Source organism: Ailuropoda melanoleuca, chromosome 14, assembly GCF_002007445.2.
Source record: "Ailuropoda melanoleuca isolate Jingjing chromosome 14, ASM200744v2, whole genome shotgun sequence".
Classification (NCBI taxonomy): domain Eukaryota; kingdom Metazoa; phylum Chordata; class Mammalia; order Carnivora; family Ursidae; genus Ailuropoda; species Ailuropoda melanoleuca.
In genome coordinates, this window is record NC_048231.1 from 19,908,932 (window position 1) to 19,925,317 (window position 16,386).

At 39.7% G+C, this 16,386-nt stretch overlaps 1 protein-coding gene across 9 annotated transcripts in view; it reads left to right on the forward strand.

Annotated features, from left to right (window-relative positions):
* NRXN3 (neurexin 3) overlaps positions 1-16,386 on the forward strand; it is a 1,691,473-nt gene that overhangs the window by 1,628,925 nt on the left and 46,162 nt on the right. For 7 of the 9 annotated variants that reach the window (XM_034643175.1, XM_034643167.1, XM_034643172.1 and 4 more), the window contains one exon: positions 11,678-11,756. In XM_034643175.1, the coding sequence (XP_034499066.1) occupies positions 11,678-11,756 (79 nt within the window). Of the gene's footprint in view, positions 1-11,677; positions 11,766-16,386 lie in introns of all 9 variants that reach the window. The other 2 variants (XM_034643171.1, XM_034643173.1) reach the window with 1 other exon arrangement.

The window sequence follows — 16,386 nt, forward strand, 5'->3', positions numbered from 1 at the left end:
GGGAGCATTGAATTCGAATGCAGAATCACTGAAATAACACAATTCAAATTTCACAGCTCACGTCTGCATATGTATTTTATTCTTACTGGAAGAGTGGAGACTGCGCAAAACTAAGTCACCTGTCTTTATTTCACTTTTTGGTACGTGCACCTTCTTCTGACACTCTCTACCTTCATCTTACTGATAGAAAGGTAGGATGAAAAGAAGGAACCTCTGGGTGGTCCTTTCTCTTTCTGTTTGTCATTTTTAGTGTAAGTGGTTGGCTAAGACAGAGAAGTAAGAAAGGATGGTGAAAGGTTTCCTTGGTTGCTTATGTTCTTAGAACACCATTGCCTTCTCTCTGCTTTCTAAGCAACTTTGATTCAAAGGGAAAGTATAGCCTGTGGGGGCCCCACTTACTCAGTAGATGTAACACACTTACCTGTGTGTTCATATCAGAGGATATGGTATAAAACTCTTTAAAAAGGAAATGCAAAGGAGGTCAGCTTTGGACTAAGACTTTATCCATAGTCACTCTTGTCTAGAAGGTAAAACCAACCTCCCGGGAAAAAAGATGGGGGTATTCATTCAGATCAATCCATTTGATTCATCTTATTCCATTACATGATGGGTCCACAGAATCCTGTGCCCACGGAGCACCAAAGACTCTGATTGTCGATGGGGTGGCAAGAAACAGGGCTGGACGCACACATTGCACGTATCTCATTTCCTTATGCACATGCTCCCTTGTCTCGTTGAACTTCTCTTATAAAACACAAGTTCAAAAATAAACTGATCAAGAACTTCAAGGTGGTGAGAACAGAGCATGAAACCAAGTTCAAGGCCCTTGTAAGCATAGAACCCTATGTGACTGCCTACGTCTCCTGCCTGGGATTACACCTGCTCTATTTCCAATATCCACTTTGATAGGGAATGAGTGTTGTTGCCTATAAATTAGGGAGAGATTGCTAGCCTTGCTGTCCATAAGAAATGAGAAATGAATAGTCTTGGTTTTCCCCACATGAACGTTCTGTTGTGTTTGCTTCTGTAAATTGTTTTTAATCTATATCTAAGATAAGATAATCCACTTAAGGCGTGTTGCAGCTGTGATTGAGGAAGTGGCTTCTGTAGGGTGAGTGACTCCATCCTGAATTTCTCATGCAGCCGTACCTGAAGACTTTCTCTAACTTGGGATTTATCATGCTAGTCAAAGACTATTTGAATCCATCCCCCAGTCTTCCTTTGTGGGAGGCTGGTATTGCCTTTGGGACATGAGTAACTAGGGATAAATCCTCAATCCAAAGCCACAGTCCTTTGACTTTTCCCTCTCTTGGGGTTTGATACCATGTGATTCAGTGCACTCTCACTTTCTACTTATAGTTCTGACTCCAATGTACTGCAGATTCCCTGTAACTCCCTCAGTGTTTTATTAAATCAAATATCAAATACACAAAACTTGCTTTAACTGCTGCTGTCACTCTGACACCAGTGTCTGCCTTCTCTAATATTATATTATATGGCTGAGTGGGAGATATTCTTTTCAGTGCAATAAGGAAAAACAATCTTATCTTTGTATCAGTTGTATCTTACATTCAATTTGTTGCATTTGATTGTTCTCGGTAAGTTTGCTGTGCCACATACTCGGTAAGTTCCCAGTTGGGCTAATATGCTCTTCCTTGTTCTGTTTATGTTGTCTTGAGCTTGCATTTCTTTCTTTCTCAGTTTTTCAAGGTAGCTGTTGTCAGCCCTTTCCTACATTCACAGACATAACATATGGTCCCATGCATTGCACAGTCTTCAGTAAAAGTGGCTTTCCATAGACTCTCTCATATATATATGTGTGTGTGTATATATATATATATATATATATACACACACACATATATATATATATATGTATATGGTTATGTTTGATTCCCAATATTTTGCTATTTTCCCACTTCTTTCTCTCCTGCTCATCTAGACCACCTTAATTTATCAGTGACCAAAGATTGAGAACCACTGCTATTTTCTCTGGACTGAATGGCTACCTTACATCTTTTTTCAGAATTGCTGACCAATATCCAGGACTGGCTTTATCCTGCAACTCATTGTTCTCCTCCAAAGTTTGGGTCTATTATTAAGCTTTCTTATGCTGTGATCTCAAATTGCCAGGAAGGGCTGTTTCTCCTATGTTGAGTGGTAAGGTTAGGCTAAGAATAGAAGGCCAAGAGAAAAATCATCTCCACAAAGAAATATGATTCTATTTTTCTTATTTTTTCCCCAAAATCCATTTCTTTTCCCTGAAGAGAGAGAGAACATGGAGAAATGAATAAAAGTACATTTTGGTTCAAAAAAAAAAAAAAAACCACACTGGTGCTCTCCATGATAGAGGCTTTTATACAGAATTTTAACATCCATTAACTGATACCTACATCACTTTTAGTGGGTTCCATTAATACTTGACCTGGTCACTCACCCCTTAAAAACAGAGGCTTGATTTTGGTGATGATACTGGAGTAAAAAGCTTACTTAGAATGGATATCGCACCAAAAAGAAAAAAAGAAGGTGGCAGGTTGACAAGAAGATAAGCAAGCAAGAAAGTAGATTAGGTCCTTGGAACTTCAGCTAAAATTTTGGCATTCCCTTATAATGGTTAGACCGTAAATTCTGAAAACAAAGTTTGTGGTGAAAACCAGAAGAGTTTACGGTAGAAACACAGCCACACCTTTCTGACTAGCCATACTGGAGAGAACCTGTACCGATAAGAAAAATGACTACGAAAGCCAAACCTTAGGTGTATATAATCGACAGGCTCCTGGTCTAAATTCCTAGAGATGGTATGTGCTTGGGTAGGTGGTTTTTTTTTTTTTTCCCTGCCTCCTCAATAATATGTAATTTCTCCAGGCCAAGAAATAAATTGAAAGGATTTAGAGGGATTTGCTTATCAGTGGAACACCACGTAGCATTACATTCCTCCTGCTTTTGGGAAGGTACATTGAAGTTTGGTTAATCTTCTGTGGTTCAATACTCCTCTTCCCTCTGTCAGGCTGCCTTGAACAACAGATAGATTAATCCCCCTTCTACCCACTCTTTTTTCCCTCCTCCCTCTCCTCTCTCTTGATCCACCCTTCCTTTTTTGAGCAGATGGAAGAAATCTTAAAACTGGAAAGAAAGGAAGGAAAAAAAAAAGATGCCACACCACATTTAATTATATAATCTGAGAAGACCTCAAGGATAGAAGGAAAGGACCCCAATCCTTGGCACAAAGTTTGGCTAAGCTTAGCTTGGTTCTTTCGCTGTTAATTAAATCTTGAGTGTGCAAAGGGATTTCTTTAAAGGTTAATTTATTAGTGAAAGTTATTATACATCATGCCGTTTTCTCATCCTGCTCTGGTAGATGCAGTGTGGAAAAGAAGAGGAAGAATATGGAGGCTATTGAGAGCAAGCAGAATTTAAAGGGACGTTGGTGGTACTATTTCGTTGGATTCCTGTATGATCTGCTATCATGAATGCCTGTGAATAATCAGTTTTTGTGACAGTGGGTACCACTGATGGACCTCACATTAACTTTATGATTTTGTGGCTGATGGTTTAGGAGCTAGTCAGTGTTTTCTAGTTTAGCCTGGCTCAAATCCCTACAGTCTATAAGCCACGTGAGGACAAGGACTGGGTCGGTCTAGCCCTTAGCGCAGTGAGTGGCACATCAGAAGCAGTTAATAAGCATGTGCTGAGGGAAGACTGATTGAGTAAATGTGTGCCTACTTAATATCATATATCAAGAGCAATTTTGTTTGTTTGTTCTTTATATTCAGTTTTCTTAGCTCTGGTCCAGTTAAATGAATTAGGTTATGCTGCATGCTATATCTGTAGCCCAGGGCCATTCTCTTTAAAGCCTTCTCATTCCATGGAAATAGGAGTCAAGTAAAATATGTGGACATTCCTATCTGACTTGGCAAGTGATTATCTCCAGGAGTGGGTGGAGACAAACGAGGAAAGGATTATTTTTGAAAAACCACAATAACATGAACTCCAGGAGACAGTTTTAAAATTCACAGGGTATGGGGCGCCTGGGTGGTGCAGTCATTAAGCGTCTGCCTTCAGCTCAGGGCGTGATCCCAGCATTCTGGGATGGAGCCCCACATCAGGCTCCTCTGCTAGGAGCCTGCTTCTTCCTCTCCCACTCCACCTGCTTGTGTTCCCTCTCTCTCTGGCTGTCACTATCTCTGTCAAATAAATAAATAAAATCTTAAAAAAAAAATTCACAGGGTGTTGTTCCAATAAAGTTACATGGGCACATAGAGGTAAGGCCTGAGGGAAACTCAGAAAGCATCTTAACTAGATGCAGCTTTGTCTCTCTGTCTCTGTCCTTCAGAACCCATCTCGTGGTATGCCCCAACCTCTCACACTTGAGTATGACAAGTTCAAGCTGTTTGTTTCATTTTCTCATAATAGCGTCAGTTGGTTGTTTGAAGAGAACTATAGAGGGGTTGTTCTGAATAAAATGAGGGTATTGATAATCCCACCCATGCATCTTACCATGTTTTAGGGTTGTTTCTATATTGGCCTTGAGTTGGATAGAGTGATGGGGCTGGTGGGAGAGAGGGGAGGGTGGAGATTATTGCTTCTAACAAGTTTGCCCCAAGATCCAGCCTTTTTCTGTCTTTGGTTCAGTCTAAAAATCATCCAGTAGTGTGTGTGTGAGTGTGTGCGTGCGTGTGTGCATGCGTCAGGCGGAGATCTATAAGCGTTAATCTAAATTGGGACTATGCAGTGGCAACAATTTGATAAAGAAAATCCTAATAGATAAATTTGAATTGTGATGGTCAGGCTTTTTAAAATCTCATTAAAGGTTACAGATGTACCTAGCATCTGTGAGTTCTTCTTTAATTAAAAGTATCTTAGATATCCTTTATTTCAATAGAGAATAAACGTTCATCATGAAGCTGAATGACTCCCTCTCTCCTATGAAATACTTTAAACCCCAACTTTGTCACGGAATAGAAGTATAGAGGGGAAAAATGAAAACACCAAGCATTTGAAGGAATTGAATTCTTTTTAGCATGAAGCAGCTGCAGAGATGTATGGCTGTTTTCGGTGGGACTTCAGAATATTTATGGGCCTTTCTCTTTTCTTTTTTCACTGGAAGAAAGGCGATCATCATTCTTGAGTGTGTTATTTATAATTTCATAAAGCTGTTCTGGGGCAGGACTTATTTTATCTTGCGCTTAATCTCGGTCACATAACTGTGCTTCCAAGGAGCTGGGTGGAGAAAAATGATTATCCCTCCCCCCCCCCCAATGATTAGCCGATTCTCGGTATAAGATAAAGGGCTAAAGGTGGGAATTTGAAGTCACAAATAGGCCTCTGGGCAGGAAGGAGGGGACATGGTGAGTCTACCTTGAGCTCTTCTGACCACGGCAGCAGGCATTTTTCTCAATGCCAAATTAATGGATGGCGATGAAGAATGGGGGGGGCACTCCTGTGAGGTAGACCCCTTCAGAGTAAATAATTAGAAGCAGGTGATTACAGACACAGTAACTCACTGGAGGAAAATGAGAAGCCAGGTCTGTGAAGCTGAGGGAATTGGAACGTAAATATACCTATAAATTTACTTGGGTGGACAGAGTTTTGAGCTTTCTTCTGTCCCAGTTTATTCTAAGGTAATTTATATTTAAATAAAATTTATATTTAAATTTATTTATTTAAATAAACACTGGTAGAAAAAAAAGGAATACAAATGCAATAAAAAATCTTTCAAGAAAAGAATAAAGAGGGCTCCTTCCAGACAGATATTTTATTGAAAGTTATTATACCTATCTTTAGTTTTATGAATCCTAATTCAGAACCAGGTAATTTCAACATTTGGATTAAAAATATGAAATGCATATTTTAAAATGGGGTAGTATGAATTATTATTTTTAATACAGAACTTGGCTAATATACACGGACAGAAGAATATTTTCCTCCCCTTGAGAAGTCAAGGTAAAGTCTTTAATCTGCACTGTGGAGGAATGGCACCATCAGCCCCGTGTACTACGTTCTGAAACAACGTATAAGTGCTTCCAAAGGAAGGGTGACAGATGACGTTGATGAGACATGGGTGGGGGAGAAGGAGAGACGTCCCATAGGACAGGATATTAAATTCATGCTCATTATCCCGAGTTTGCAAGAACAACACGATAACTCAGGTAGCTGTCATTCTGTCACGCTGGTACATCTTTTCACCCCTGTCCTTCTCAGAGGTATACAAATGAACTGTGCTTCTTCATGCCTCTGAGCCTTTGCAAAGACTGTTCATTCCACCTGGAATGCCCTTCTTCTCCTGCCCACAGCTCTCAGCTCTCCCTGCTTCACTGCTGCCTGTCCCTTTGGGGCTCATTTCCACTTCCCCTCTGCCCAAGAGCTCTCTCTGCTCCCCTGCTGTTTGCTCCCTTAGCACCTTATCCTTACTCTTGCCATGACATTCAGTTTACTATGTCAACTTTGCCTGTTTACTTGTCCCTCTCTTCAGAGACTGAATTCCCAGAGCAGTGGAACTGTAGTTTATCTATCACTGTATCCTTCATAATGGCTACAGTGCTTGACACATAGGTGTCCAGTAAATATTTATTCAAGTAGTAAAGGAATGAATGAAAGATGAACAAAGCACTGTGATGATATAGTCATATGTCACAAATGGTGGATCTAATAGCCCAGACACGATTAAACGATTTGGTTTGGAGGTGGTCACAGACCTTCTATTCTTTCTTGACGGACTTATAGATAATGTAGATATTTGACTTATAGGAGCCATAATATGTAAACACTTTAAGCTTAGTCACTGGGAATTATGAGAGCTTTAGACAATCACTGTGAAGGAAAGAAATAGGAAGATGATAGAGAAAGCACCTTGATAAGCATTCCCAGCACCACTATAAGAATAGAAGAACTTCCTAAAGCAGGACTGTTCCCTGAAGGAGCATGGACGGTGGGCAGTTAAAAGTAGCAGATGTCACTACAAATGTCCGCACCCTTATTATTATGAATACTAAGATGTGAATATGTGTCAACTGCGTAGCATGAAGTCTGAATATAGCAAGTGTTTAATAACTGGTAAATGTTATTAGTAGGCATGATTCTAGAAAGTTCAAATATCTTGAACTTTCAAGAGTGCTAAGTGCTCTTTTTTCCAAGGAATTATGAGTAATTATGAAAAATGGATATGATTGTAGGAAAATACACACATACGCAGCCTAGGGCTACTGTATTTCATTTAAAGACCAAAGTCCAGACTTCCGTTCTATTCATGATAATCATATCCAGAGTCTGTGTGTATCCACAGTAGTGAGGCATAACTCACCAGCCGCGGGAACCAACAGTCAACAATGTGTACCTCTTTTCCCAAAATTCCGAGTCAGAACCTGAATTTACTTATATTTGGGGAAGGACACAGACAAGAAAATTAAAGAGCTACTAAAAGGAAGCCTTGGGTTTTCTGAGAGTAATTTTGAAACAAACCGTCATTACTTTAGGATGTGATTCTAAGTGCATATCATCCAAAAGCTTTTGGTTTGTGATTTTAGGGTTTTTTTATATGGCAGGGACAGAAGTAGTAAAAAACATTTTTTTAATCCCTAAATATAGTGTCCTAAATCCTGAGTCCTTTGCAAATCAAAGCTTGCTGCCCCTGGCAGAGCCAGTATTTCTGAAACTACAGTGTTCTGTGGCAGGCATGGTAGTGTCGGATGCCAGGTTCTCCAGGCAAACATTGGTTACTGTGTTGGGCAATGAGGGGATTGAGATGTTTGTAATGGCTTTGGGAATTTCATTGGCAGTGGCTGTAATTGGTGATGATGAGGTTTGAGAGACAGAAAGGAAGGGGCTGGATTCACATAAAACCCACACAGATTGTCTGGACCCAGAGCCATGGGAAACAGATTATCTTCCAGTGATTTTTAAGCTCTCTTGGCATCTCTATGAGTATATTTTTCTTTATCACTCTTCATGGCAGATGCAACCAGAGGTAATGAATGAAAATGGAGTTAATGAATTATCAGCAGTGAAGAACAGTTCTAATGGGGATGAATCGTTAAAGAGAGAACACATAGGTGGATAGCAACTTTATTTAAACTAGGAATGGTAGCTAGGCTTGGAAGTGCTCTTACTGATTGACTTAGTTTTAGCTTATATTTATTGAGCATGTACCATATGCCAGGAACAGAGCTTTACTTTAAAAACAAAATAAAGATTTATTTACTTATTTGAGAGACAGAGAGAACACACAGGGTGTGGGGAGAAGGACAGAATCTCAAGCAGACTTCCCACTGAGCACGGAGCCTGATGCGGGGCTCAATCTCATGACCCCGCGATCATGACCTGAGCCAAAATCAAGACTCAGACACTCAACTGACTGAGCCACCCAGGCACCCCCAGAGCTTCACTTTTAACATTGCACTTAAATTGATGACAAGACCCTGTGTTTATCCCAATTTATAGATGGAAAAACTGAGGCTTGAAGAGGGGAAGTAACTCACCCCCCCACCCCCACCCTGGTCACTGACTGTAAGTGTAGGAGCTGGGAGTCACAGCTGTGCTCTGTGGCGAGTCAGTCCTGCTCATTCCGTGCTCTGCTAGACTGCCTGCCAGACCCTCCTTGGAGTCTAACCACCATTAATGGTAGCTACCGGCAAAATGTGTTTCTGTTGCCTGGGAACAACAATGTATTCATCTGTATGCATATAAAAGATCAGCAGAAATCAAATCTCTGGGAAGTAGGGCACAGGGTCAGTTAATAGGGAGAAAGGGCGTGAAAATGGGGAAGAGCGTATGTGTGGGGTCTGCAGGTGTGGTTGGGGCCCATGTTGGGGGCAGAAGAGGAGGTGGTGATGGGAAGGAGAATGGTGCTGGGGACACTGTCACCCAAACCACATAGTGACAGGGGAGAACTCATGTATATTAGAGGAGGCAGGGGGACACTGAGAGGAAAATAGTAAATATCCTTCAACTCAGAGTCTAGTACTTTCCTTGGTGGTGGGGGGGGAGCTCTACATCTTATCTTTGGCCAAGGAAAATTAATATAACTTTCTTTCTTAGAATTTCTGTTTGACTTTGAGTTCTTGAGCAAAGTTCACTAGATTTTCATGTAACTCGCTGGTTTTCACTCAAAACTAGGAACCTAGTTAGGAACCTGAGCTAGTTATGCCACATACAGGCCATTCTGCAAGGTCCTTATAAAGAAGTCACCAACAATTAATTTCCAACTGATTACCTTAGAAGTGTATTCTCGACCTCTTTTTTATTACTACCCTATAAGGAGTTTTTTAGGCAATTTTTCCCCCTAATTACCCTTCTCCCATAAAATTTTAATACCACAGATATACTGTATGTTTGTGTAAGTACTGCAGGCTTTTGGCAGGTCAAAAAACATTTTCATATCTAAGATCCATCCCCCCTAACACCCAAAACAATTTTTGCTGCCTTGAGGAAGGTCTTCCCTCCATGGATAACTCATGCATTATAACTATCAAAAGTGATTGTGACCCTCCCAAAAAGGCTGTTTGCCTCTTATGATTGGCTTCTGCGTTTCTGCACAGTTAACATGTATTCCCTTTACCATCTCCCTTCCCTAAGTGAAAGTGGGCCTGCAGAGGGCCCAATCACAACAGGAAACTCCAAGGAGTTGTGCTCACCATTTCTCTAACACAAATCATGGCGGCTCTAGGATAGAGCTGCCAATTTCAGTGGCTGGAAATGAAATGCACATTTTAGTAGTGTCTAATTGGAAAAAAAAAAAAAAGGATGTTTGAAATTTCTTTTTCTGTTAACTTTAAGAAGGAGCAGGGTTGAATTATCTCCCTGTCAAATGTAAGAATAAAGATCAATAACATGGTTTTAAGGCACCTCTCTACCACTGTCAATTAAGAGAAATCAATTACCTAGTGTGATTTTTCTACTGTTCTTTGTCGTGTCCAGTAAATTCTATGCTTCATGTGTATATTTCAAAAAGGATGTTGTCTGGAAATGCTAAGCATATGGGTTGTCACGTGCATTGCTTTGCTCGGGCTGTCATAGCAAAGTGCACAAATTGAGTGGCTTTAACAACAGAAATTTATTTTCTCACCATTGTGGAAGCTAGAAGTCCAGGGTCGAGGTGTCAGCAGGGTCGGGTTTTTTTCTGAGAACTCCTTCCTTGGCTTATGGATGGCTGTCTTCTCCCTGTGCCGTCACACATCCCTCTGTGCATGTCTGTGTCCTAATCTCATCTTTTTATGAAGGACTCCAGGCATATTGGATTTGGCTTACCCTAATGATCTCATTTTAACACAGACCCTATTTCCAAATACTAATCATATTCGGAGGTACTGGGGCGTTAGAACTGCAGTATATGAATTTTGGAGGTCACAGTTCAGTCCAAAACTAACATCATGGAAGAAGGGGTGTAAAAGTAGCCTATGTGAACCGCAAATGCAGACTTTGACTAAGATGTATCTGTTCAAATCCTCACTGTTTCTTACTAGCCCTGTGTCCTCTTTGAACTTAAGCTCTCCTTAAAAGTATATAATTATATCCGTCCCAAAGGATTGTGAGAATTGTATCTAATCAATTAATAACAGCTATAACTAATAAATGTATATACATGTCTAGCTCAGCATCTGGCTTCTAATTGCTTTTCCTCTTGAATATGGATTCAGACTTCAGACTTCAATGCATTGGGAATAATAAAACCAAGCAAATCAGTTAATACTACCAATATCAAGAAGGGGGGAAAATGAGCATTTATTGAACAAGTGCTGTATATTGAGTACCCTTACGCACATAGTAGGACAAACATTTGTTTTTTACATAAGATCTGTAGATTAATTATTCAGTAGTATTTATTGTGCATGCAATATCTATCAGGTACAAAAAGTAGTCTTCTCATCTGTGTAGCAAAGGCCCTTCTTATTACCCATACCCACTGTTTCCTGTATTTCTTGCAACAGATTCCCTGGCATTTGGGGAGTTTCTGCAAGATGCAATAGAAAAAAAAAATTGTCACAAGTTGAATTACTATTGTGGCAACCAGGTTTTTTTTCTTCTGTCGTCAGAAACAGTCTTACCTGTGTCCAGAGGCTGTCATGTGGTATCTCTCTGCTGGCCTACATTACTAATTCAGCTAATTGCAGCAATTACATGAAGAGATCGCTGCTAGCGAGAAAAGCCATTATGCTGTTCCTGAACAGCCTGCATTCCATAGCATTCATTAATTATGCCTGCGTGTAGATTCACAACCACCAAATCATACACTTGAGACCACACACCACATGCACTGAAACCCTCTCAAAGTTTGCAGTGCCTTTCCATGCTGGCTGGCACTCTTACATGGCCCACCGTTTGTATCGCCCTTCGCCTGCCCTTCAGATTCTCAAAATTGAGATTAAAATCAGAATAGAGTGAGGCTGTACGGTGTGACTTACAGGGATGGGGATAGTCTTGAGCCTCCTGGAACCACTTGGAGTCATTCAGCTTCTCATAAAATCCATCAAGGTTGTTTGAACTCATAGCCATTCACAGCTCCGCAAGAGTTTAAAATGCTCTATCCTCCAGCATGCCCTCTTTAGAGAAGAGAAACATAATAATGATGAGAGGCAGGACATAGTGATAAGACTTTGATGCTTTTGTTCATTGGTTTCCTTATCTCTCTTTCCTCTCTCTTCCCTTTCCCCTTACCCCATTATTTTTCCTTTGACATACACAGCCAACATCAGATGACCTTGTTTCATCTGCTGAATGTTCAAGCGATGACGAAGACCTCGTTGAATGTGAGCCGAGTACAGGTAGGTTAGGTCAGTCTTGTTTTGCTTGCTTTATTTTTACATTTGCAAAAAACAATACATACATATATGTGAATATACATGTGTTTTATATATACTATAGTGTGTTAATGTGTGTATTTCCTCTATATATGTATAAGCATACATATATAAATATTAATATATAATCAAAAGCATCAAATCCCATGGAAGGAGCAGATAAGATCCCAGGGAAATTTAACATCAGTTCCTGATACCCAAAGAAAACCCCATGGTGTACCACCCAACTTTGAGCAGTCGGACACTGAGATTAACTATGGGAACAGGAAAACTACGGCAGCCGCTGGCAGCTATGAAGTTGACAGGGGGTGGGGACATGAAGATGTGTATACTGGAATAACATCAAAACACCATGAGCCCAAAGTGGAGCTATAAAGAGCATTTAGATCTCATGAATTGTTCTGAGCCTGTGTGGCAAACAAAATAAAACCAGAAACCAAAACCAAAGAACAATAAATTTTTTTTTCCATGGGATTTCAACAGCAGTTAACATGGTATTATACTAATTTTGTTTATTGCGTGTTTAGAGAATTGTGCTGTAATATAGCATAGTAAACACAAAATTAGTACTGAATCATGCCATGTCAACGGCTGAGATGCTTCAAAATGTATCTGCTGTTTTGAAGTTAAGAGGACTTTGGCAACTTGATGCTTCAGTGTGTTCCCCATTCGCACCCAGATACATTTTGATGTTTTATGGTCTTTCTTTATAGTGAGCTATATAATGTCCAGCAGGCAAACTGCAGTCCCTGATGATTTCCTATCAGTTTTTCCAAGTCGTCTGTTTTGAGACTTGCTATAAGTTAAACATTTATATATATGTATATATATAATAGAGAACAGATATCATCGAATTTCTGTGTACGTTTAATAGAATTAAAAGCTGGAGTTGGGATAGGATCTTATTTCTGCAAAGGCTAAGAGAAATAAATAGAATATTCTAGTTGATTCTTTGGGTTGCTTTATTTTTTTTTCCTTTTCTTTAAAGAAAAGTGAGCCATTAAACATTTTCTTTTGCAAACTCTAGAGAAATTCAAGGTTTGTGAAAAAAAATAATATAACAAAAGTAAAAACCTTCTGTTTCTTATCCCAAGATGATTTATTTATTTTTTTATTTTTTTATTTTTTTCCAAATTTTGTTGAAGGCCTGACTGGTGTCTTGCAAGTGGCTTTGAATCCAGGAAGTTCTGTGGGTTCCTGTTTTTAGCATTACGTAGGGACTTAATAATAGGTAGGGCCTTTCCATTTTGGAGTGTGATCCATTCCTTTAGGATCTCAGCTGTGTGGAAGGAAAGTAACTCTGGCCTGGTGGTCAGATTTTTTCAGATGATTAGATAATAATCTCAATGTACTACATGAGGTGTTAACAACACTGGAGGGCAGATACATCCAGTCCATACCAGAATTTGGGCACCAAGTTTTTGTTCACTCAATTCATCCATTCATTCGTTCAATAACTATTTCTGGGCACTAGGATAGGATACAGTATATCTCTAGAGTTGAGGCCATCCTGTTCTAATAATTTTCATAAATGAGCTGTTGGAAAATAGAATTAGGAGCTCCGCTACTGAAATTTCCTCTCCAAAATAATTCAGTTCAGCAAATATTTTTTGAGTTAACTGTATGTGTTAGGCATGTATTAGATCTTAGGAATTCAGATATAAATATGGCATGATCCCCAAGACGTATGTTAAATTAACTGATTGCATGGCCAATAGTTTAAGATACGTAGACTTCAATTTGGATTTTCTGTTTATCCTTTTTCTGGTTATCTTGCTTTCATAGCAGTAATATCTGTATATATGCAACATTGTTGTTCAAAACTTGATTTTAAGTCTTCTTTTAAAAATTAAGGCTTGACCATTACAATATATTGCTACTGTCTTCCCCTACCACCTCCCTGCCTCCCACACCTGGTCATCTCCATAGCAACCTCCATAATAAAACAGAGTGCTTTTCCAGATCTGATTCACAAGGTCTACAGCTCCCTAGGTTGTGGGTGTATATTGCCCTTTGCTATTGAACTTGAACAGGCCCAAACCTGAATGGCCCCAAACTAAGTCCATTTGCTTTTTTAGTGGCTGCACAGGTGTTCCTCTGATTCAAAAGCGGAGGACAGAAATTCAATGGCAGCATTTCTTGAGTAATATAATTACATGGGGCAGGTGGGAGATAAAAGCAGGTTTTAAAACAATCTGTTGTGTACAGCGAGGGGATGTGGGCAGGGACATATAAATAAAGTAGGTGACAGAGTGCTCACCCTGAAGGAGCTAACATGTAGCTCAATGAGACTAATATTGATCCCCTCTGCCTGGGATTATTCAACCTCACCTTTGAAGAACGAGCATTTCTTCTTTCTAAATATCTTTATTCCATAAAGTATTCCTGATAAGGATTCAGATACACAGGGAAATATGTTAGAGACATATTTAAATACAGGAGGGAGATAGATATTCCTACTGATACAAAGATTTTACCCCTGGGAGCCCGATTAACACTGATGAAGGTTATATGCATAGAGATACCGAGCCCTCTTTTGTATTCATTGAGAAATATCTTCATAGCCTTCACATCTTCCAAGAACAATTTGGATTAAAAATCAGAAAAATTTAGGGGCGCCTGGGTGGCACAGCGGTTAAGCGTCTGCCTTGGGCTCAGGGCGTGATCCCGGCATTATGGGATCGAGCCCCACATCAGGATCCTCCGCTGTGAGCCTGCTTCTTCCTCTCCCACTCCCCCTGCCTGTGTTCCCTCTCTCGTTGGCTGTCTCTATCTCTGTCGAATAAATAAATAAAATCTTTAAAAAAAAAAATCAGAAAAATTTAGCGGTGCCTGGGTGGCGCAGTCGTTAAGCGTCTGCCTTTGGCTCAGGGCGTGATCCCAGCGTTCTGGAATCGAGCCCCACATCAGGCTCCTCGGCTGGTAGCCTGCTTCTTCCTCCTCCCACTCCCCCTGCTTGTGTTCCCTCTCTCGCTGGCTGTCTCTCTCTCTCTCTGTCAAATAAATAAATAAATAAAATCTTTAAAAAAAAATCAGAAGAATTTAAACCACTTGTTTCTGGAACTAGGTTTTGCCCTGCCTCAAGAGAAAGCTTCCATTGCCCACACAGCAACAGATAATGGTGACATCTAGATAACATTGGCATAAATCATTAGTCTGGGATTCTGTGTGAATACTGAGGTTAAAATTCTGGGTTTGAACATTATTTATTTTTTTAAAGATTTTCTTTATTTATTTGGCAGAGAGACAGACAGCCAGCGAGAGAGGGAACACAAGCAAGGGGTGTGGGAGAGGAAGAAGCAGGCTCCCAGCGGAGGAGCCCGATGTGGGACTCGATCCCAGGACCCTGGGATCATGACCTGAGCTGAAGGCAGATGCTTAAGGACTGCACCACCCAGGCGCCCCTCGGTTTGAACATTCTAACTCACTGCCTCAGTTTCTCAAATTTTACTCTTTTCCAGGCCTGATGTTTGATGGAAACACACTAAATGTGGTTAATTACCCAGGCCTTCTCTCATCTTACTTAACAATGACCTCTTCTTCTCTCACTTTGTCAGCCAGTTGAGGATTTTCTAGCTGTCTCAGTTATAAGGCATTTAACCTCTACAGCTTCTTTCCTGATTATTTAGGTTCACTCGAGACTCTTATTTTTCATAAATTTGCATAGTTCAGTATATGCCTTATTCAGCTTTTGTTTTCATGTGGGCATCAAATTTTAAATGAAATTATTTTTCTTATATAATCTTCTTTAAATCAGAATGGGCTTTAAAGCTCCTGGTTTTGAGTTAGATGTAAGCAATTGGCTTTCATACCCACCACCACTTTGGCACTTAGGGATCACCCTCGTTTGTAGAGCTCAATCATATCATCTTTAGGGACCACTTAAAATTTTTAGGAGTTTGATGATAGTCTAGAAACCGTTAAATCCAATGAGTGTCAAATTTTCTCTGGATGTAATGAGTAAAAAACAAACAGAAAAACCTTAGACCATGAGAGCAAGGCAGTAAGTGAAAGCTCAAGGAGTATTTGTTGAATGAATTTGTATGACTCTCAAAATACCTCATAATCTTAAATTAAAATTGGAGAGTTTTCATATCTTTAACTTCGTCTTCCCTTAAAGAGCTAAATAAAACCTGTTGAATTATTTAAAATATATGATTCCATGGAAGTAAATATCACCCTAACAAAACCCACATTTCTTCTTCTTCAAAAAAAAAGAATTCTCTTTTTTACGAGTCATAGGTAAAATTGCATTTTCTAAACATTTATGTGGAGAAACCAGCATTGAAAATTTATAAAATCATAACAAAGATACCTGCATTAAATGAAAATATTCAGAAGAATATTTGAACAACTATTTACCAAAAATTGAGGGTCAGGATTTTAATTTTTCTAATTTGTACACATGGATTGTGTACAATCCTTCCCCACAAACGAAGTCAGTGTCTATTTGATATTTCAAACTTGCGTCTTTGCAAACAAACTCTTTCCTTCCCAAGTACACTTCTATTGATATGAAGTTGTGCAGTAAACTCATATTTCATCGTTTTCACCTCTTTGGATCCAACAACAAAAAAAGAGAGAAGCTGGGGAG